The sequence below is a fragment of the Coccidioides posadasii genome, chromosome 4 (assembly GCF_018416015.2).
Source record: "Coccidioides posadasii str. Silveira chromosome 4, complete sequence".
Classification (NCBI taxonomy): domain Eukaryota; kingdom Fungi; phylum Ascomycota; class Eurotiomycetes; order Onygenales; family Onygenaceae; genus Coccidioides; species Coccidioides posadasii.
In genome coordinates, this window is record NC_089410.1 from 3,051,011 (window position 1) to 3,072,000 (window position 20,990).

Consider the following 20,990-nt stretch of genomic DNA (forward strand, 5'->3'; position numbering starts at 1 on the left):
TATCTCGATCAGGCACTCGCTTGGATTTGAGATTACCATCCTTGTCTTTTCCTTCTTCTTTTTTTTTTTTTTAATTCTTTAATATTTTTTGCTTTGGATGGCTTTCGGTGGAGGCTTAATTTTGCAAAATTAACCAAAAGAGACTCCTTTCAATGGAAGTGTCTGGTTTTGCATCATCGACAATGCCACAGGGCTGGCCGCCAAGCGCCGCCGCAACGTGCCATTGGTGGTTTTGTGAGTCTGTGGCGGCTCGTTGTGCTGTTACAGTACGTGACGGCGACGACGGTGACGCATGAAGCCAAGAACGTCAATATAAGGTACTTCTTCGCCGGGTGAGGACGATTGACGGCTCCGACGAAAGGTGAGCGGAGCACCTTATTTCAACTATGGATGTTTCCTTGCTTCCTGTCGTTCGTCCAGCGGAGTGCTTGTTGAATTGAGAATTTTTTTTCCTTATTTTTTGACATTCATATCCAACCATGAAAAATCCGTGTTCTAGGTCTAGAAAATGCACAAACACGGAGTACCGGGTACGAAGAGTGTACCTATGTTACGGTACAGCGTCACCATCTGCGTATCGAACGCTGCTTTTTCCTTTGTGGAGCCCAGAGCCAGCCGGTGCAGCATTCTGGACGGGCAGCTTGCCGTAATTCCTGGCACCAGGATCGATCCAGATGTTCTTCAGAGCAAGGAGCCACCATTCATGCTTTTCCCTCCAATCTCCCGTTAATCTTCGTGCTAAATAAGCCATGGCTAATATGTAACCTGCCTTTGCATATCCGATTCCTCAGAACGGAGATGACAAGTTGCCAACGCGTGCCAGACCGTTCGTTGGACTCCGTCTTCCGTTTTCCGTACTCCGTATACGGGAGTACATGTTACGGACGGCGGAGTGGGCCAAGGTCCCATAAATTTTGATCGACAGTGACTAGTTATAGACGCAAATGTCGGCTGGACTTCAAATCGCGCCGGGAACACGGAAGAGGGGACATATTCCGAGAGTGTCCCAGCACCAAGTTGTTGTTTGGGGAAGTTATACAGATTCCATACAGAGTACAGAGTATAAAACTGTCCAAGAAGTGGTGGTGAAGGCCTTTGTCTGGAATGCGGAGCGAAAAGTACATATCAGTTATCCAGTGTCAATAAAATAACTCCTGTGACTCAGTGGTTACTGTGACGATGCACACAATCCCTGCTGTTGCAGTCTGGACAGTCGTGAGGTCGCTGCAGGGAGGAGGCTCGGAAGACGTGTGAACGGGTGAACTGCAGTTCACTTTCTTTTTCCCCGGGAGGAAAACCGGCCCGTGCTTACACATCACCAGCCTTCGGGAGATCAACACTCCCCCATCGCAAACGACGCGTCAAATCCGGACCACCTCGACGATTTGCGTGGCGAACCGTGACGAGGATAAGGATAACCACTACAGGTTCAAATCCAGGAATAACATAGTTAACTGCGCAGAGTTGCTGCGAAATTGGTCTTGCTTGTCCAAGCAGTTCAACTGGTTCCAGGGAGACTACATCCCTACCAACTGCGGGGAATTAACAGACAGACAGGCATTTTTGCCAAGTTACGACGGAGAACGTGCATAGTTCCCGCAAAAGAACGTGGCAATGGAGGACCACGAAGACCCTCTTGTCAAGGCTTTACCTCCTGCCACTGACTATCTTAGCTATCTCACAATTCTTGAATACCAGCTGACTCCCGCCCGCCTCCCCACGCTTCATCGCCTCCTTCAGGATGAAACGCTGACAACAAACATTGGCTGGGATCTCGTGCAATTGTTACTCCCATTGCTACCGGCGTCAGAAGAATGCCTCCAGGATGTTTCTAGATTGGGAAATCCACGAGAAGTCATCCTTCGCGTTTCAGACGCCCTGATGACGCTGCACCCTTCGGATGATGAAGGAATCAGCGATGACGAGGAACAAGGTGTACCGCAGGACAGCCCGGCAACATCCCTGCATGCCGCGGAGAAACGGATTCCACTGCATATTTTGCAGTTCAACAGCCTCGTCTCCATGCTCGCCACTCTGCACTCCAGGATAAAAACCAAATATCCAAGTCGGTTTATTGCTACCTCTCTTCATGCTGCCCTGGAAGCATATACGGAGTATCCCACGGTTGAAACCACCGCAGCGATACTCGAATTTTTAAGGGATATATCCGGTAACAAGAGGCCGGCGCTTCCCCCACGAAATGCAGGCGAGCAGGTAGTTCCTCGCGTTACCAGCGGGTCAGCACCAGACCCCGAAGCGGAACCGCAGTCGGATAATGCTCTATCACAAGAGAGAATTTTGACGCAAAGGCTGGTGCAGTTCGGACTTATAGAAGTGCTGAAAGCGTACCTTCTATCTTGCACAGATGAACAGCCACCAGGGATGCAATGGGCCTTGCGGGTACAAGAGAGACTCGACCCGGGTGCTGTAACCCCAGGTCTCAGCTTAATAGAGCATTTTAACCAGGCAGAATATGCTAAGGAAAGAGATTCAACCATGGGTAAAATAATTGTAAGGCTTTTCTTCGATTTTTACCTAATTCATTGCTCTTTCCTGACATAATCCGTAGGCACTATCCAGAGACTTTGGGTTGGACACAAAGACCTTACTTCAGGTTGTTCTCAATCCGGTCGAGGACCATGATGCGCCTCTGGATTTTGAGGCTATGCCAAAATCCCCTGAGGACATTCCATTGGAACGACATGGTTGTCTCATCCTGCTTTCGGCACGGTGTGCGACTGCCGCTCTCTTCGGGTCAACAGAGCCCAAGATAGACATACCCATGTACCCGGATATCTCTATAATTTTTGCAAATTTCCTAGGGAATAACGAGAAGGCAGCTGCGGAAGAACAGATTGCAATTCCAGGTCCAGGTCCACTGCTCGATTCTCTCCTGGCTCTCGCCCTGACATCCAGTCACTGCGGCCCAGACAGCGCCCCTCAAGCCGAATCTGACTTTAGTCAACTCATTTTGGCTATGGTGGCGTGTGTACGCGCCCCACCGATGCGCCCAATCAGCCGCATCGAAAAGATACCTTCTGAAATTTTCCGTGCGAACTCCAACGCCCAAAGCAGGTATAACCTCATTCTACAAATATTCCACGATGAAGGCCTTAAATACGCAAAGGAATCCGCCCTAAACTGGCTGAAACAAGAACTCCTCGACCCCCCGGCCGGCCCAGATGCATCTAGCCCCTTTACAGACGTGGAATCATTCGCTACTCTCTTCAAATCTCTCTACAGTCCGCCTCCAGACGATTTCTCCAATCTACGTTCTTCGTCGACGCAGGTTATATTGATCGAGTGGATAAAGTTCACGAGCCAGGAGGCTACTTTCTACATTTTGGCTCTTAATTTCTACTATTTCCTGTGCAGATCAGAGGCGTTGCGCGAGAAGCTTCAGCTCCAAACGTTGGTTCCAGTATTCACCGAGAACTTTCTTCTCCCGGTGAAGAAGTTTGCACAAAGTATCCGTGATGATGCAGGGGTTAGCGAGACGGTTGAACGGGAACTGGACGAGAGTATACGACTGATGGGAAAATCCGCAGCCGATGTGGTCTTACATGTTATCGGGGAAATTGAGAAAGTGGGCTGGAAGGATTGAGAGTAGAATCACAACGATCGATAGTTGCCTTTTTTTTTTTTTTTTGGGTTGACGGAGATAACCAACTGACACAATTAGATTGAACCTAAGCTGGCCTGGGTAATTTTTAAACTAAGCAATGCTATCTATACCTCAGGGTATAATCGATAAATCTGCGTCGTAAATATTATTGGTTTTTGTTTTGCTTTCGTTTTGATAGAAGCCGTGTCGTGATACTCTCACTGTCTTGCCGTTGTCACCATTTCGACCCTTCCGTAGCGACGATCGAAAATTTCAGACTCTGGACCCCAAATCCATGGCAAGGCGCATACAGAGTAGACAATACAGCATGCAAACTTTACACACGGAATATATTCCGATCACCACGCCGAATCTTTTACCTCCAGCTCAAGTATCCCCACCGTCCAAAGCGCGACCTCATCAGATAAACCATGATGGAGGGATATTTAAACAATTCATCTTGGGGTCTTCTTTTAGAGAAATGCGAGAGAGGTGTGACCAGAAAAAAAAGTAAATAAATAAAAATAAAAAAGCTCCTGGCGATTATCAGACCTGCGTTTCTCCCCGATGAACGCGAATCTCCGGTCTCTGCCTCACCCTCAGCCTCCCCGTCTGCGGATCGATGAACATGGACGACGCTCTAGCTCCGGTCGACCGCATGTTCCCGTTCTCCAGCCCGCGCCGGAAGCGCTCTACGTACGGATTGTGCTCTAGCGGTTCGGAATCGAAGAACTCCACCAGCTCCTTTCTAAGCGGCCACGGTAGACCGAAGATGATGGCTCGAAATTGATCGGCTTCCCTACCCGCGGGGCTATGCTGGAATTCTGGGGGCACGTTGGTGTGGTCGTCGAATCGGAGTGAGGAGATGAGGACGGCTTCGAGGCAACGAAGGTCATCGACGGTGACGAAGTCGATGCCGCGCCGTTCGACAATGTTCTTAAGCATGCCAAGGCAAATGAATTCCTGATGGGCGCGGTGGGAGCGTTGTTGGCGGGTCATGGCGTTGTCTTCATCGGGAGGCTGTGTCCTGCTAGCAGCCATCGTGGCCAGCCCTTTGCCCGGGCAAAAACGGGCCAGCTCTGTGTGTATGATCGATTCGGCGTCTATATCACGATCAATGGCTTCAGAGGAAACTTCATCGTGGAGCTATCGATCTCTGTATCTCGATAACTCGCGGGCTGGAACCCTGAGGTCATTTCATGCACTGATAGCAGGCGTTGTCAATGCTTGAGCTGAGCTGAAAAAGCGTGACGTCAAGACCAGCCGCTTTGAGTTCGCGTTCTAGCCGCTTTTTTTTTTAAAGATGCGGCTTGCCCAAGCTCCAGAACTTGCACACTCCAAGGTTCGGGGAACAATTTCAAATCACGTACCGCGGGCTTTGCATTTGCCATAACCAAGAGCAATTGATTCAGGGGTCCGTTGTTCTAGCCCAACTGTTGATGTTGACAGAGAACGCAATCTGTACGTTATTCCTCCAAGACAGGAAGCAGATATACTTAGGAGTGTATTTATAGCAATCAGGCAGTGATGTTTCTGGCCCTGAAAGCTTGAACGTAAACTGATAGATGATCTAGACGGCTGCTCCCCTGAAGGTAAGCTATATTGGTTGATGGCTTCACAGAAGCATCGATGAAGAAATGTCCTTCTTCCACTGAAACCAAAGACTAGAAATGACAAGGCACGACAAGGATGACACGAAGAGACACACAACACGGACATTTTACGCTTTACCACACCCATCCTCGTTTGTAGGATCTGCTACTCAAGATAGAGCCTATTCCCTCCTGTCCAGACTTCCATTTCTTCCCTGCGCCCATGTTCTGGATCGAAGTTGGCTGTAGGCTTAGCTATCTCTGGGGAGGGCGGTGCAATATCTCTTCAATCACAGACCCTCCTGGAATTAAACTGTATTCTTCCTCATCAAATTAGGACCCAAAGTGCCACCAGGGAAATTTCTCTGTATGCCGAATTACAGCAGACGGTAATTCCTGAAGCAATGACTGATGGAACACGTATGTGTCAATTTGGTCCATTGATCCCGTACAACTAACAAAAACAAGGTAAGACAATGGGCTTCGCCCGACCCCGAACAAACAGCAGGAAAGGGCATGGGTAAGTTGCGCTGTTTTGCTGAATGGATTGCGCTTTTTTAGTAAACCCATCCAGTGGCGGAATGTTTTTCAAGCATTGTTGGGGATTCAACGGCTATCGCCCAAGGTCGAGTTATGTGGTCAAGGAGGCGAAAAGCTAGAAAATGATCGAAAAGAGGCGATATTTACATATGTACTCCATATTCCGTAACGTTAGACCCAACATATTCTATAAGAAATGCAAATCTCTGGAGAACTATCCCAGTATGGAGGATGGAGAATTTACCAGTTGGAAAGCGGTCCACCTCAGGCAAAACAGGGCGCGGGACGGGACAGAAAAGAAGATCCTCCAGCACCTCAAGCTGCCGGGCCTGGGGCTGTGGCTCCGGCTCCTGAATCCAACCGCGTCACTCCAATTTCAACCCTCTGGCTTGTTGAGCAAGCGAGTCAGCTTGCTCATCGTCTCTCCCTAGGAAAACAAACGCCTGTTTTGGGGGCACCGTTCCTCGCCTGCAAGCTTAAGAGTCCAGAGTGACGACGGATGCGGAGGCAGTCCAAACTGGGGTTGTCACTACGACGGCCCCTTTGATAGGGAAGAAACATGTGTGCAATCTTATGATTTAAGGCCCACAGCACTATGAGCTGAGGCTCTGCTGCCATGCAATTCAAGATTGTACGTATCTTAAAGCATTCGGGGACGGGACCCTGATGGCCATGCACTCCCGAAATCTCTCAGCCTTATTTCGACGACAATCACGAGGTCATGAATCATTGCATTCTAGTGTGATAAGGATTCTAGAGTTTTATATGTACTAGAGGATATTGAAACCGAACATCTTTTTCGCCGCCGACGTGTGAACAGCCCTGACTTGTCTCATCTGAGAAACGTACGGTATGCCAGTACAAAGCACACGCAACCTTCGACCATACAAGCAAGACGAACCGATCTTCTATAATACCACATCAGCATACCGTAGCGGCTGACTACAGCTCTGCACAACTTCTCTTACTGCCCCTTTAGGCATAAGGATGGCTCTCCCTCATAACTTAGCTTGATACTCGGGGTACGGCAAAGGGGCGTAAAAACATCCCCACAACGAAGCTTCCGCATATTGGAATGCTCGAGATCGGATAGAGGAGAAAAGGCGCTGCGAACGGTAGATCCGCAGAGGGTCAATCTCAATGGTGTGCTACATTCAGTAGGGCAATTTCCGAGCTAATGTTGACTTTGGACGCCCCTGATGTAGCAACTTGTACCTCATGAAGCTGAGTTTCATGATGTGAAACGAACTTCTGCACCCCTGGTCGGCAATCGTGCAAGAACCATCGCGCATTTTGAACATCAGGTCTTAAAAAAAAGTGAGAATCGATCCGGGACGATGTTATTGGGTTTCGAGACGCCGTAGGACTCTCGACTGAACGACGTTACCACGTGCGAAGAGCTAGTGGATAGAATTTCTCGAAGATCTCTGTCATCTACTATCCTGAAGTGATCCCCTATCGTCTAACAGGTGCAGCAAGTCCGGTAGTGGTGTGGAGCTGCTGAAACTCGTGAGCAGAGAAGAACCCCATACTCCGTAAAAATGAGAAACACAGCAGGGCCGCGGTTTAGTCGCCCGGCAAGAAGCAGACCCAGAACGTGCTGCCGGCTCAAGTCACTCATTCTCTTTGCCCTTATGTGTTTCAACTCCAGAAAGCGGGAGGTCAAACCGCGGTATCATCACGTGATGTGTGGCTGAATTTAGGTTTGGCTTGGTTACGTAGCAAAGACCCAGCAAGTGAGGCTGTAACAGGATCTTCATTGACTACCCCCCATGTCATCTCCTTCAGCTGTGCTGCTTTGTCCGATCGCTGTTGTTATATCACTCCCTTGCTTCCCGCCTGCCGTCCTTCCTTCGTTTTAACAATCCAAGTCGCTCACTTCACCCCCGCCCCGTCGCCCGCCGTCGCCATGGCCGCGAACGAGTACTACAACACCGGCTATGCAAGTCAGCAACCGTCCTGGAACCATGGACAAAGCCCGAGTTCCGCCCAACCTTATGCCAACACTTACGGCCCACAGCAGAGTCAGTATGATATGAATTCAGACCATGATCTTTCAGGTGGTGGGGGAAAATACAATTCCAACGATTACGCAGATGATATCCCGCTGAAACCGAACGCTGCTTCGCAGCCCGGAAGGCCTGAGTGGTCGGACGTCGAGACTCATTATTCACCTGCTCAGTACGCGAACGCCTCTCCTGTACCAGATGCCCCGATCGGCGATCCAAAGCGCAGAAGACGGAGTCGCTTTAAAAAGATACCATGGGTTGTCTACATCACTTCCATCATTCAAGTCGCCGTCTTCATCGCAGAGATCGCGAAATATGGTAAGCGCTTTACACACTTTGTCCCTGCGCTTCTCTACGGCTTGCTGACACAGGCTTGCACATCAGCTCAACTTACCGGATCTCCCATCATGATTCGCCCGCAGTTTAACCCCATGATCGGACCTTCGCCGTATGTCCAGATAAATATGGGTGCGAGATTCGTGGCCTGCATGCGGAATGTGAAAGGCGTTCAGGATGCTACAGAGCCGATAAACTGGCCCTGCCCCCAATCTACAAGTTCCGATCCGGAGAGCCCAGACAACAAGTGTACGCTCTCTGAACTCTGTGGACTTGGGGGTGTGCCAAACCCAAGAACTGGCGGGTCTATCGACGACAAGGACGAACCCAATCAGTGGTTTCGATTTATTATCCCGATATTCCTTCACGCCGGTCTTATTCACATCGGCGTCAATCTCCTGGCGCAGTTGGTTATCGGAGCAGATATGGAAAGGAGTATCGGCTGGTGGAGGTTCGCCATTATCTATTACGCTAGTGGGATATTCGGCTTCGTGTTTGGTGGTAATTTCGCTGCGCCCGGCATCGCCTCAACTGGAGCGTCAGGTTCCCTGTTTGGGATCCTGGCATTATGCGTTCTGGACCTCCTTTACAAGTGGAATAGCATCAGGAGGCCGATGACGTATCTTTTGATGATGATTCTTGCCGTGGCTATCTCCTTCGTTTTGGGATTACTGCCAGGTTTGGACAACTTCTCCCATATCGGCGGATTCCTAATGGGCTTGGCGCTTGGTATTTGTTTGATGCGCTCTCCTGATACCTTACGCGAACGAATTGGTTCTACCACACCGTATATGTCTGTGGACGGATCTCCGGCTGAGAGCGCCAAGAAGTTTATCAAAGAACCAGTTGGCTTTTTCAAAGGCCGCAAGCCCCTCTGGTGGGCATGGTGGCTCTTGCGAGCCGGTGCTCTGGTCGGCATCCTGATTGCCTTCATCCTCCTTCTCAACAACTTCTACAAATACCGGTCAGAGTGCTCTTGGTGCAAGTATCTTTCATGCCTGGTTAGTATTGTTCTCCATGGTAAACACAAACATACACTGACCCACCATCAAATATAGCCGATCAAGAATTGGTGTGACGTGGGGAACATTGGAACCACAACCACAAGCCCTAACAATCGTCGTGGCTTACTTGTGTCTGCGTAACCGCGATTGGATGACTAGCTCTTACATCCAAGTGCTGGCGACTTGTCCTACCCGACAGACCAATGAATATCGATAGCCTCCCTTCCTCCTCCCATTGATGACGTGATGCCCGATTGTACTTGTTTCACATTTTCTTGTTAATACATATATATTGGGGATTCTCGTATGTAATTCCTTTTTTTTTTTTTTTTTTTTTTTTTTTTCCCTCGTCTTTTGTTTTGTAATTGCACCTTTTTTCCTTACTTTCTACTATGGTGTTTTTGGGGTGATGGTTGGCATGGCGCAATAGGAGTGCTAACCTTTTTGTTTGATGCACTGGACTTTAAGCATACTGGGGTATATAATAAATGTGAACGCTTTGTATTAACTTGAAAACTTCTTCGGCAGTGAAAGAGGCTCGGGTTGGCTTAACTAATTACATTGCATAATTTAGGTGCTATGGCAGGCAGGCACAATACCTATGTCTATGTTACTTTACTATCCCTCGAGAGAAGCACAAAAAAAAAAAAAAAAAAAAAAAAAAAAAAAAAAAAAAATTGCCATTGTTCCATGAATATCATTTCATTATCATCCTGCGATGATGTCTGTCGTGCCGCAACTCTCTTCATCCTAAATATTCTAGGCAAGACCAAGTCTAGGCCTTTGGAACCTCCCACTCAATCTCCTCTCCCTGACCGTCTAACCAAGGCAAGCACGCATCCCATAACCTCTGAAACTCTCCTTCGCCCACGCTCATAATCCTCTCCCAATCATTTTTATCGTTCCTCAAATACCACACCATAAACGCCGCAACCAACAAATCCGCATATCCGGCCTTATCACCCTCGAAGAACGGACCGGTCTTCTGCTTCCCCGGCTCGCCGCGCAGCATGGTCCCGAGAGTGGACAGGATCTCCGTGACAGCCTCCCATACACGTTCGAGCTCGTCATCCCTGGCGGCTAATTCAGGGAGCGGCTTGCCGAAGAGCTGCGCGCGGGTGCGGTTGAAGTATTCTTGGCCGCGAGGGTCGAGGTAGGCGGGGACCTTAGGGAGGCCGATAGGGGACTGTTTGGCCATGATTTCGGTCATGAGCTTGAGGACAGCCATAGCGAGCGGGTAGCTTGCCGGGGTCGGGAAGAGGGAGGGGTACTCGGGTGCTGGGAAGGCGGATTCGAGGTGTAGGGCTATCTGGAGGCTGTCGCTGATGGCAAAGTGGGTTGGGTTTTTGGCGGAGAGGGAAGGCTTGTGGATAATGGCGGGGAGGGCGTAGGGGACGTATTGCTTGGTGACTGGGGGAACGGAGAGGGATTGGAGAGTTGGGGCGATATCAGGGTAGGAGAGGAAGGATTGAGTGTAGGGGATGCGCTTGAAGTTGAGGACGAGGCGGGTGCGGAAGGTGTTGGGAGACCACGCCTTGAGGGGTCCTGCGTCGAATCGGTGAGCGACTGTGTCTTGGGATAAGATGGTGGGGTCGCGGTGCGTACATACCCTCATTGATGCTGGTGATGTCGAAGAAATGGACCTTGTCTTCTCCCGCCATGGTTTCTATGTCTCTCTGGTCTGCAATGCCTGGATGAGAAGGTAACGTGCAATTGTGCCCACGGGATCTGCCGGGACGAAACCACGTTATTTATACCGAACCCCACCAACTGTGACGGACTCTCGGCTTCTCCTTATTGTCGGCATACCGTGGGGCGGAGCACGAATGCCAGGGACTCCGCCACGGGAAAGCGGGGTTGCGGGGATGTTCATCCTTCCCGTTGCTTCCGACGACGGACATATACACATTAACCACATGATATTCCCGGGGTACGGGAATGCAGCTCCTTAGCAGCAATCACAGGTGGACAGGGAGGTTCTCAAAAACAATCCTGGAAAAGCATGTGTCGTGGTGTCGAAAAATGGCCTTGACCTTAGGTACTGTAACCAAATAGGTCAATGGGGACCGGGTACCCTAGATTTAACGAGTACATATGTAAACTCAAGAGCGGACGGCCCGACCCGGAGCGAACCCACGTTTCCGCCTGCATGGGACGTGCCTATTGGACAGTAAGCCGAAAGGGAACTCGACGAGCCTCTGGCTTTCCGATGAGGTAGATACGGGCAAAGCTCCAATTATAAAGAATTAATAACTACGAAGACTTTTGACATGAGGACCTGATAGTTGAACACCTTAAAATTTTCTTTAACCGCACATCAATGCATGTAATACAGGATGTCAGAAACTAAAACCCCGTTGCCGGCACGAGGCCGCCTTTGTTGTAATACAAAAGCACAACAGCAATCCAATCTCTTTCGCCTTCATCCTATCCCATCCACCCATGTGTGCGTTGCTTATCAAGGAGTGGGAGCAGAAGTTTCATGGTACAGCATGCTAGCTGACCAATTGGGCTGCGAATCCCCACGTCCGCATCCCCCAGCACGTTCCGTGTCAAGAGGTGCTTCGCATACGCCGGTATTGAAGCCACAGCATCCAGAAAGACAGTCCGTATCTCTGCTACATGGACCAGTAATGTATTGTTTCCCCGCACCGCCCTGGCCTGCTGTTGGTTGAGGGCTTTCTTGCGGTTGCATTGATGACTCTGGTGGCGGAGATGTTGATTCCGGCGGCGGAGCTGATGACTTGGGTGGAGATGTTGATTTTGGCGGAGCTGTTGATTCTGGCGGCGGAGCTGATGACTCGGGTGGAGCTGTTGATTTTGGCGGAGCTGTTGATTCAGGCGGCGGAGCTGATGACTCGGGTGGAGCTGTTGATTTTGGCGGAGCTGTTGATTCAGGCGGCGGGGCTGATGACTCGGGTGGAGCTGTTGATTTTGACGGAGCTGTTGTTGTGGGTGGCGGATCCTCCCTCTTGACATATCTGAGTCGACGGGAGCGAAACCTACACCCTCTAAGTCGTGTTTCAGGAGTGTTGTCGCACATGTTCAATTCTAAATCACAACAATTCGAGGCGCAGTCGCTATGTTCGAAGCATTGAACAGACATAGGTGGAATCCATACAGCAATGGCTGGAAGGAGCACTTTTCTACTTGTCAGCTTCAATATGCAAGAAGACATTACGTGAAAATTGAACTCACAATTGAAGAGAAGAAAAGCAAAGACAAATCCCTTGTGAGTGATCATGGTTGTCTTTTTCCAAAATATACCAGAAGTCAAGATAAGTCTACCAATGGGTTCCAAATATGCTGTGATCGGACCCCGATGATATTTCTGTGGACTAACGCATAGGACAGGAGTTTGGATCAAGGTGGTCTTGTTACTCACATTTATACCTGCTGGCCTGCGACAATTCTCATAAGACTTGCGAACGGAGCCACTACCATTTGAGGCTTTGGGGGAAATGAACTCCGTGCGTGCTTATGACGCTCCATGGATATCAATTGCCAGATATATCTACTCTGGCGGCTCCACCCCGTGTCCGATGCCTGGTAACATATTATACGTAGGGCAAGCGGGAGGGATTACATCACCTCCGTTTCATGAATGGAAATACCGTGGCGGGCGGGAATGGTAACTATCATCTGAAGGTCGACCTTTGGACAAGTTCCTGCAGTGACCGCGGGGCGGACGGACCCATTCCACGAGTGATAGAGATCTTGGGGACATATCAATAAACTATTTCCAATTGGATTATATTGGATATTCTGGATATCAGTTGCACGGCATTGTCTTTCCCTGCGAGCATAACATGTCAGGTAGTGTGCGTATTACCACTTAGTCGCCGCCTGGAGAGGGACTTCCTGCATCCGCTGTCGGGAGAGGCAATCATAGCAATGAAAAACTGTTGAGTAGTTCACCTGCGTTCAAGGATCTATATCTGTAACGAGGCGTTTGTTTTGTTCCTTGAAGAGGAATAAGATCCGGGAACCCAGGGCTTTGGGGAGATACAAGCCGACGTGGATGCTTGCTGATGTCCTGCACAATCAACCACGCTCCATCTGGATCTGCATCCGTGTCTACGTCCGCATCTGTCCCTGCGTCCGTGTCTCGAGGAGCGGAGCCCTGACTAAGCGGGGTCTTGGCATGGGCGGGCATCATGTGGCGGTGCAACGTTTCGTCTCATCGCGACCGACAGCCCTTTGGAAGCACAAGACTGCGTGTTACCATCAGACTAATACAGGCGACTCCCCTTGCTGCTGTTTGATTTTAGCAAGCGCTCTGTTTCTCTCGTTCACCGCCGTTCCTTACGTTCCCCGAAACCCGTCCATCGCTGAACCGAGGTATCTGCCCAAACCTGGAGCTGCTCATCCCCGAGATCTTCTTGATTCCTGTCCGCGATGACGCTGGTGTAACGCCCTGTGAACACCTTTGTCTTATTCTTTGACTATGGATGCATTTGCTTCTGCTTCCCCGGAACCACCAAGCCCGCCCAACAAGCGCCGGTCGGGTCGCCTATTTCGGAAATGCGAACGTTTCATATGCGGCGCCGCAAAATACTTCCCGCTCGCGTTTGTTTGCGGCCTCTCGACATGGGCCGTATGGATACAGGCAACAGTAGGCTTCGGATACTCCAAGAATAGCTGGATAGGTATATTGCTGTCTTGGCGATCAACGGCCTGAAATTGTTTTGAAGATTCTAATCCCAAACAAATAGGGAGCACTAGCGCTATAATTGGTATATTTTTCTATATCTGTCTAGGTACCTCATATACCATCGCCGTGTTTACGGATCCCGGATCTCCGGTTAACGCTCGATCTTCGAATCGGTTGGGTCGACACGAATACAGTCACCTCCCGACAACTGAGACCCCCGCGTACAGTGCGCTGACCGTTAGCTCCTCGGGCGGGAAAAGATACTGCAAAAAATGCCAGTGCCCCAAACCAGACAGAGCCCACCATTGTTCAACATGCAAGAGATGTGTTTTGAAAATGGATCACCACTGTCCGTGGTTGTCGACCTGTGTCGGTTTCTATAATTATAAGGCTTTCTTGTTGTTCTTAATATACACCTGCGTCTTTTGCTATGTATGTTTAGCAGTCTCGGCAACGTGGGTATGGAAGGAAATGTTGGCGGAGACGCGTTACGTCGAGCATGCTCTGCCGATCAATGTCATCCTTCTGGCAATAATCTCCGGGGTTGTTGGTCTAGTGTTGACCGGCTTTACTGCCTGGCATATCAGCTTGGCAATGCGTGGGTTGACCACCATTGAATGTCTCGAGAAGACGAGATATCTTTCTCCACTGAGGAAGACCCTTGACAATCAGCGACGACAATTAGCATCCCACGATAGAAGTCGTGATGCTGGTATCGGTAACACCCTGCATAATTATGGGCAGCAGCTACTTGACATGCATGCCAATGCAATACCGGGTGTTACTAGGGAGGAGGAAGGAGAGGAGCGACCATCGCCTACTGTTCCGAGTCGGAGACCTCATCCTTCGCAGCTAGGCGACACATACGATCCAAATGAACATGTCAGCGATTACCGTTCCCCGGCCCAACAATCTCTGTATCGATCTTATGAGGAGCTGGAGCGACATAGAGAGCGAGACAGGTATGAAGAGTACCTGGATGAACAGGACTCAGAAAAATTGCCAAATGCCTTCGATCTCGGCTGGCGACGGAATTTGACTGATTTATTTGGCACAAACCCTCTTTTTTGGCTTCTGCCAGTTTTCAGCACCACCGGAGACGGCTGGCACTGGGAACCAAGTTCAAAGTGGTTGGAGGCGCGGCAGAGTATTGAAAATCGTCGCGCAAAACGATGGCAAGAGTTCCAATCACAGCAGCAACAACAGCTACAAGAACAATCACACAGCCCATATTATGGAGAGTGGCATCCAGACGACGAGCGCTCAGGTACTTCTCACTTTTACGACGGTCCAGATGAGACTGGTCACTCTCCAGCCGGGGTCTCGATGAAGACTCTGGCACCGAGATCTCCCCGGGCCACGCCCGGCGATGATGACAGTGATACAGGCGGTGGTTCTGACCGCTATAGCACGAGCTCTGATGAGGATCGAGGGCTTCAAAATACAAATTCTAAATACGGTCTGGCATCTCACGACCTGGCTGGCCGTGTGAGGCGGAACGGAGATGAATGGCGTAATTGGGATTGATAATGCGTCGGCTCATTTCGTATAGGATGGTTGCGTTTCTTGCTGGTTCGGAATGAAGTCATCGGCTATGTTTATTTTTCATCTCTATATTATACGAGGCGCTATTGCACGAACCTTAGCGGGTGGGCGTTTCTCGGTTGGGATAGTCTGTGATTATATTAGGATTTGTGTGTACCATTAGATTTCGATGGATTCTTCTGTATATATAGGCCAGTTTGAACACTAATACACGTGCATTTAGATAGAAAGCTCTATGGGGGCATTCATCACAAGAAAGTACTACCTAAGAAGAGAGATTAATGATTTGAAACACCTTTTACGGAAGAAGTTTGCTGGAATGCCAAAGTGTCCTTTCTGTGACTACCCTGTCGGCGTCAACATCACCAACCCGAAAAATCCCCACGATCTACTCCATAGCTTCAATTAAAGCCAACACACATCTTCGCATAGTTGTTGGCCGATATTATCTATCCCTGGAACTAGGCTTCTCCTGAATTCTAATTTGATACTAGACTGATTCATTCGCCCACTTGTACCTACATACCGACGTACACACCCGCACTCACCATGGCGGTACCCGGTCCCACGCTCCGCCGCCTCATGAAAGAAGCCCAAGAGCTCTCCGAGTCCTCCTCCTCCCCATCACCATACTTCCACGCGCACCCCATCTCCGACTCCAACCTCCTCGACTGGCACTTCACCCTCGCCGGACCCCCCTCGCCCTCCCCCTACGCCAACGGCATCTACCATGGCCGCATCATCCTCTCCCCGCAGTACCCGCTCCGCCCGCCGTCGTTCCGATTTCTCACCCCCTCCGGCCGCTTCGAAGTTAACCGCGAGATATGTCTGAGTATTAGCGGACACCATGACGAGACGTGGCAGCCCGCGTGGGGGATTCGCACAGCGCTGACGGCGATACGCAGCTTTATGGATGGGGATGCGAAGGGCCAGATTGGTGGGATTGAGGCGAGGGAGGAGGTGAGGAGGGATTGGGCGAGGAGGAGTCGGGAGTGGAGGTGTGAGGTGTGTCCTGGGAGGAAGACGAACGAGGAGGTTTTGAAGGCGTGGTGGGAGGTGTGCAAGAAGAAGGGCGTGGCGGTGGAGGAGCAGGAGGATCAGGCGGTGGGGAGCAATGGGGCGGAGAGGCTGCCGGATGGGTTGAGGGTGGTTTATCGCGATGAGTTGGGGAAGAGTGAGTCTTCGATGAGCTTGCGAGAGCGTGCGCAGGAGCATATGACGCTGGCGGACTCCTCGGGCGATGCTGGGACTGTGCAAGTCGAAATAGCATCTCGTGCTTCGATAATAGCTGAAACTCATTCTACTCCTGCTCCGCCTGCGTCTTCTGCGACTACGAGCGTTCGTGAACGCAGGTCAAGGCCTCGAACCCAGGCATCTACAACTTCTACTACGAACATCACCGCCACCACTCAATCCACCGATGGTCCTTGGCTAGACAGAGCTATAGTTGCTGTCATAATCGCCCTGGCGCTGATGGTCCTGAAGAAGATATTCTACTCCGCTTCAAATGAAGAGCGATTCTAGCGCGGATATAATACCCATTGGTTGTACATAATCAGCCTGATTTCAGCGTTCGCAAAACCCTTCTATATCCAGACGAACAAAGACCTTACACGTGTTTTGTGTTAGGAGTTACCGGCATATCTTGTTGGCTTTGATGCATATTCGTTTGGGAGTCACTACGATGTGGATTAACTTTTCCTGATTGTTTTGTAGGGTGGGATTTATGGAATGCTTTAGGGTCATGCTAAAACATTACACGCCGTTGACGAGACAATCATTGATTTTGGCGTTGATAGGACTAACTTTGAAGCAATTTCACTGAAGCTATGACTGAACATTCAGCCCCTGAGACCCCTTCTTACCTACAAAGTAACGTACTTCTATCTACGTACCTAATCCCAAATATCGTTTCCCGAGCATATGACGAGCCCCGAAATCTACCAGCCAGACCCAGTGGTTTGTGTCATCCAAAATGAAACATTGAAACACCCTAAGATTTGGAATCACAAGGAAATACAGCATCTGTCGAATAATCTATTCAAATTTACACATAAGGGTACAGTGACGGCGATTTTGACAAAGCATATCTCATAGAAGCGACATCCACGCGTATCAACCAGAGAAATTGGGAGGGGGCGTTCGAACTTCGAAATATAGCCTAGAGAGAATAGCACGCACGCAGACCATGGATCTCAAACGGAGACCGCTTAATGGACTTGGATGAGAAGGGCCGGATGATAACTCTCTAGGGGTCTTTTTTGGGAGCTTTCGTCGAACAAATAATGAGTTGGACGACTCCAGAGGATATGAAAGGGGGTGAAAAAAAAAAGGGCGAATAAACCAAATGAACCATTCTTTTCAGTTGACTGGAAGAAATAAAATAGAGGAAAAGAAAAAAAAAAAACTCCTCACTCCAGATTGCTCCCTAGCCGAGAATTTTCAAATTTCTTTTCGAGGTGGGGAACAAGGGGCGTGAAGATAGTCAGGGGGCTAATGGGTTCGGGAACCTAGGTATGTAGATTGAGAAGGCAGAAGTCCACAAGGAAAATTCCATCGCGAAGAAAGTAGATAAACCGTGAAGAAATGAAAGAAAAAGAGTAAGTCGAAACACGTATCCCGTTTTCCTCCTAGCTATGGTAACATTAAAACATTCCGAGATTCGGAGCTTGCATATCACACGTAAGTTGGCACAATCAAAGGGGAATTTTGAAAGATGGAGAATAGGCGCGAAAGAAGATTGACTGTTTGATAGATGGAAGGTGTGCTCCGAAAATCACAGATTTCAAGAAACGGTACATAGACAAGGAACACACAATTCATGTCTTCGGAAGCTGAGTAAAGGATGATTATGAGGAAGGAGAAATAGGATCGTCAGGGATGGCGGTCGCGAGGGGTCGGTAAGCAAGGCCTTTTCGGTCACAGGGCAGACTTTACGGTCATACTAGAGATATCTTGCTCTCGAGACTCTGGTAAATGGTTAAGAGTATTGGCTCTGGAACGATTAACGCCTCTAGGCCGCGTTGCGATATCCTCCGCGACGACCACCTCGAGTCTTAGAGCTGACGGTGCTCCAGCCTTCTTCATCTACAACCGGAGCACTTGGCTGCTGTGGTGCTGCAGGCTTTGGTGGACCACGGTTCCGGGGCCCTTGCTGGCCATGACCCTGACCGCGTCTTGGGCCTCCGGTTCTCCAGTTGTTATGGGCTCTACTGGGAGGCTGTGGGCGACTACCTTCCTTAGGAGTTTGGGGTTCTTCCGTAGGAGCAGCAGGAGTCGCTGAAGCTTCCTGAGGAGGCGCGGCTGCAGGTTCTCCATTTTCCGTCTCTTCCATCCGCTGGAGGATCTCAAAGTTGGACCCGCCTTGGGGAAGTTCGGAGCCACCTTCCTTCGAGCCATTGGCGCTCTCGGCAGCGACTTTAGCGGCGGCGGCTTGCTCCTTCGCTTTCTCCTTGGCTAACTCTTGCTCCTTTGCAATTCTTTCTTGTTCCTCTTTCTCGGCTTTAGCCTTTTCCTCAGCTTCCTTTTTCTTTTGCAGCCGTTTCTCTTCGATTTCCCGTTCCCTTGCAGCAGTGTCGATAGGTCGGGCACCGCCAAAAGGACTAGATTTAGAGTCACCAGCGGATGGAGAAATACTACTTTCAGTGTCGGGAACTGTTCTCTTCTGAAGGTTTAACTTAGGTCTCACAGCTAGAGCGGGAGCAGCCGGAGCAGTCGGAGAAGGCGCCGGAACAGCGGCTGGAGCAGGAGGCTGTGCAGGAGCGTCAGGCCGCATACGTGCTCTCCACTGGTTATCGAGCTCCGGAGCGGTGGGGGCTCTCTCGGGAGGTGGGCGTTCTTGGAACTCGCGTCGGGGAGGTCTCGAGCCATCTTGTGAGCGACCTTCGCCCCAAGCGGGTGAAGAGCGGCGGAGCTGTGGACCATCCTTGCTTCGCGGACGGCCGTCTTCCCTACCGGCTGGTGCAGCTGGAGGGAGAGGACCCTTGCGTTCCCAGGTGGAGAAGTCTCTCATCTTACCGTCTGCAGGCTCATATGGGCGGCGACCGCCGCGCTCGCTTCCGGCATCGGACGTAGCATCGAAACCACGAGGGGCGTATCCTGAACGATCAGGTCCCCTCCGTTGTGGGAGGTCAGGAAGTGGGCCTTTTCGGGACCAATCACTAAGATCTCTAGCATCATGGCGTTCCTTGGCTGTAAAGATGTCAGTAATGTTAAGAAGGGGGCGAGTTGGACGGATGGATCGCCTTTGGGAGCGTACGTACGGGGTTCTGCGACGCTGACTCTGATGTTTCTTCCCTGAAGAGAAGTTCCTTGATATGTGAGAGCTTTCTTAAGGCCGTCGAGGGTTGCAAACTCGACATAGCCGAAGCCCTTTGGAGCCCTTGTCAATTTGTCTTCCACAATACGGACACTGGTCACTTCACAGGCCTCGAAAAGTTCCGAGATATCAGCTTGGGTAGCGTCGAATGACAAATTGCCAATGTGGGCCGTATATGGAGGTTGAGTTGGTAAAGGAAGCTCCTCTCTTGCGTATCCGCGATCTATCAAAGGAGCATTAGCCCGAGGCCCGACACGACTTGTACAAGGTTTCATACCTCCATGATCGAAGCCGCCAAACGAGGTTGGGGGGCCACCGTAAGTGCGACGTTCAGGTCCATAACCAGAACGAGGTTCGGTGGACGCTACGTATGATTAGCCAAAAAAAAAAAGAGCGTTCTGGATTGATATCCAACATAGGTGCGGAAGAGCCTGCACGTACCTAAGCAAGGACGATTTGTTAGCATGGGGCCGGACCACAGCTAGACGAAACGGACAGAATACAACTCACATGGAAGGGGAAGATCATCCATCTCGTCGGCCCACGAGCCATAGTCTACCCATCTGTCAGAGCCATAGAGCAAAGCCCATGTTCGGTTGTGCGGGACTCACTCTCATCTGCCAAGAAGGCCCCTACGGACATCTTCTGGGCTTTGGATTTTGGCGGCGCTGGAATCGGAACGGTTAGCAACGTTTCATAACTCGGAGAGCCGATCGCATTGTCGGGCTAGCGAGGCACAATGCAATGCGAAGTCGGAGACTTTTTTTTTTTTTTTTTTTTTCCCAACGCACCCATGATTGCAGTGTGTGGCAGCGAAACGCGCAACGGGATCCGCGCGTTTCTGATGAAGCTGGAAAGGGCTGAAAGATGGATAATCTTTCAGTGGGCGCAATGATCGATCGGGGACGAGCGCTCTGTGGGATAGAGCGACGGGGAGGGTGGATGGCTGTTGGTCGTGGTGTGGTGGTGGAGGAGGAGGTGGAAATTGTGTCTTTGGAATTTTGGGAGGACAAATTTTAGTTGATGACGCTAATTTGGGAATCTCGACTAGCTCGCGCTATTATTAAGACTGTGGCGCACCAAAGCCACCGCGATGGCACTTTTTCCTTCGTCGACGACGCCCCAAAAAAAAAACACGAAAAATGAAATAAATCGAGGAGAATCAAACCAGCAGCAGAACACAGCATTGTAACGAACTACGGAGGATACAGCACTGCCAGTGATGTTCAATTGGAACTACATATGTGTGTGTGTGTGTGTAGTGTGGACGGAATACTCTGTAGTTTTATCACTCCCTGACGATCCCGCTGGCACCCAGCAAACCTCGATGCAACATCAGATCGGAGGGTCCTCGCTGCTGGGAGGGAGTTAGCCAGCTGCTCTGTGAC

General features: G+C 50.3%; 8 protein-coding genes across 8 annotated transcripts; 4 read left to right on the forward strand and 4 right to left on the reverse strand.

Annotated features, from left to right (window-relative positions):
* The first annotated feature begins 885 nt into the window (after positions 1-885).
* D8B26_007861 (uncharacterized protein) lies at positions 886-5,185 on the forward strand. Its single transcript, XM_003067344.2, has 3 exons — positions 886-1,258; positions 1,323-2,511; positions 2,570-5,185. The coding sequence occupies exons 2-3, from the start codon at positions 1,615-1,617 to the stop codon at positions 3,602-3,604; spliced, it is 1,932 nt and encodes a 643-aa protein (XP_003067390.2). The 5' UTR covers positions 886-1,258; positions 1,323-1,614; the 3' UTR covers positions 3,605-5,185.
* D8B26_007862 (uncharacterized protein) lies at positions 4,151-4,645 on the reverse strand (the record flags this gene model as incomplete). The annotated part of the gene is made up of 1 exon (XM_003067345.2): positions 4,151-4,645. The coding sequence occupies one exon, from the start codon at positions 4,643-4,645 to the stop codon at positions 4,151-4,153; it is 495 nt and encodes a 164-aa protein (XP_003067391.1).
* A 2,337-nt stretch (positions 5,186-7,522) lies between the features above and the next one.
* D8B26_007863 (uncharacterized protein) lies at positions 7,523-10,130 on the forward strand. The gene is made up of 4 exons (XM_003067346.2): positions 7,523-8,063; positions 8,130-9,082; positions 9,140-9,389; positions 9,660-10,130. Exons 1-3 carry the CDS (start codon positions 7,646-7,648, stop codon positions 9,224-9,226), a joined length of 1,458 nt encoding a protein of 485 aa, XP_003067392.1. The 5' UTR covers positions 7,523-7,645; the 3' UTR covers positions 9,227-9,389; positions 9,660-10,130.
* D8B26_007864 (uncharacterized protein) lies at positions 9,248-11,272 on the reverse strand (the record flags this gene model as incomplete). Its single annotated transcript, XM_003067347.2, has 3 exons — positions 10,695-11,272; positions 9,883-10,630; positions 9,248-9,344 (listed from the first exon to the last, which is right to left on the reverse strand). Exons 1-3 carry the CDS (start codon positions 10,744-10,746, stop codon positions 9,248-9,250), a joined length of 897 nt encoding a protein of 298 aa, XP_003067393.2. The 5' UTR covers positions 10,747-11,272.
* Positions 11,273-11,543: 271 nt separating this feature from the next.
* D8B26_007865 (uncharacterized protein) lies at positions 11,544-12,329 on the reverse strand (the record flags this gene model as incomplete). Its single annotated transcript, XM_066125662.1, has 2 exons — positions 11,544-12,226; positions 12,284-12,329. 2 exons carry the CDS (start codon positions 12,327-12,329, stop codon positions 11,544-11,546), a joined length of 729 nt encoding a protein of 242 aa, XP_065981746.1.
* Positions 12,330-14,210: 1,881 nt separating this feature from the next.
* PFA3 (palmitoyltransferase for Vac8p) lies at positions 14,211-15,426 on the forward strand (the record flags this gene model as incomplete). The annotated part of the gene is made up of 1 exon (XM_003067348.2): positions 14,211-15,426. The coding sequence occupies one exon, from the start codon at positions 14,211-14,213 to the stop codon at positions 15,264-15,266; it is 1,056 nt and encodes a 351-aa protein (XP_003067394.2). The 3' UTR covers positions 15,267-15,426.
* A 407-nt stretch (positions 15,427-15,833) lies between these two features.
* D8B26_007867 (uncharacterized protein) lies at positions 15,834-16,808 on the forward strand (the record flags this gene model as incomplete). The annotated part of the gene is made up of 1 exon (XM_003067349.2): positions 15,834-16,808. The coding sequence occupies one exon, from the start codon at positions 15,834-15,836 to the stop codon at positions 16,806-16,808; it is 975 nt and encodes a 324-aa protein (XP_003067395.2).
* Positions 16,809-17,308: 500 nt separating this feature from the next.
* On the reverse strand, positions 17,309-20,581 carry D8B26_007868 (uncharacterized protein). Its single transcript, XM_003067350.2, has 6 exons — positions 20,394-20,581; positions 20,214-20,270; positions 20,113-20,157; positions 19,880-19,966; positions 19,547-19,825; positions 17,309-19,475 (listed from the first exon to the last, which is right to left on the reverse strand). Exons 1-6 carry the CDS (start codon positions 20,395-20,397, stop codon positions 18,298-18,300), a joined length of 1,650 nt encoding a protein of 549 aa, XP_003067396.1. The 5' UTR covers positions 20,398-20,581; the 3' UTR covers positions 17,309-18,297.
* Between the last annotated feature and the right edge of the window lie 409 nt (positions 20,582-20,990).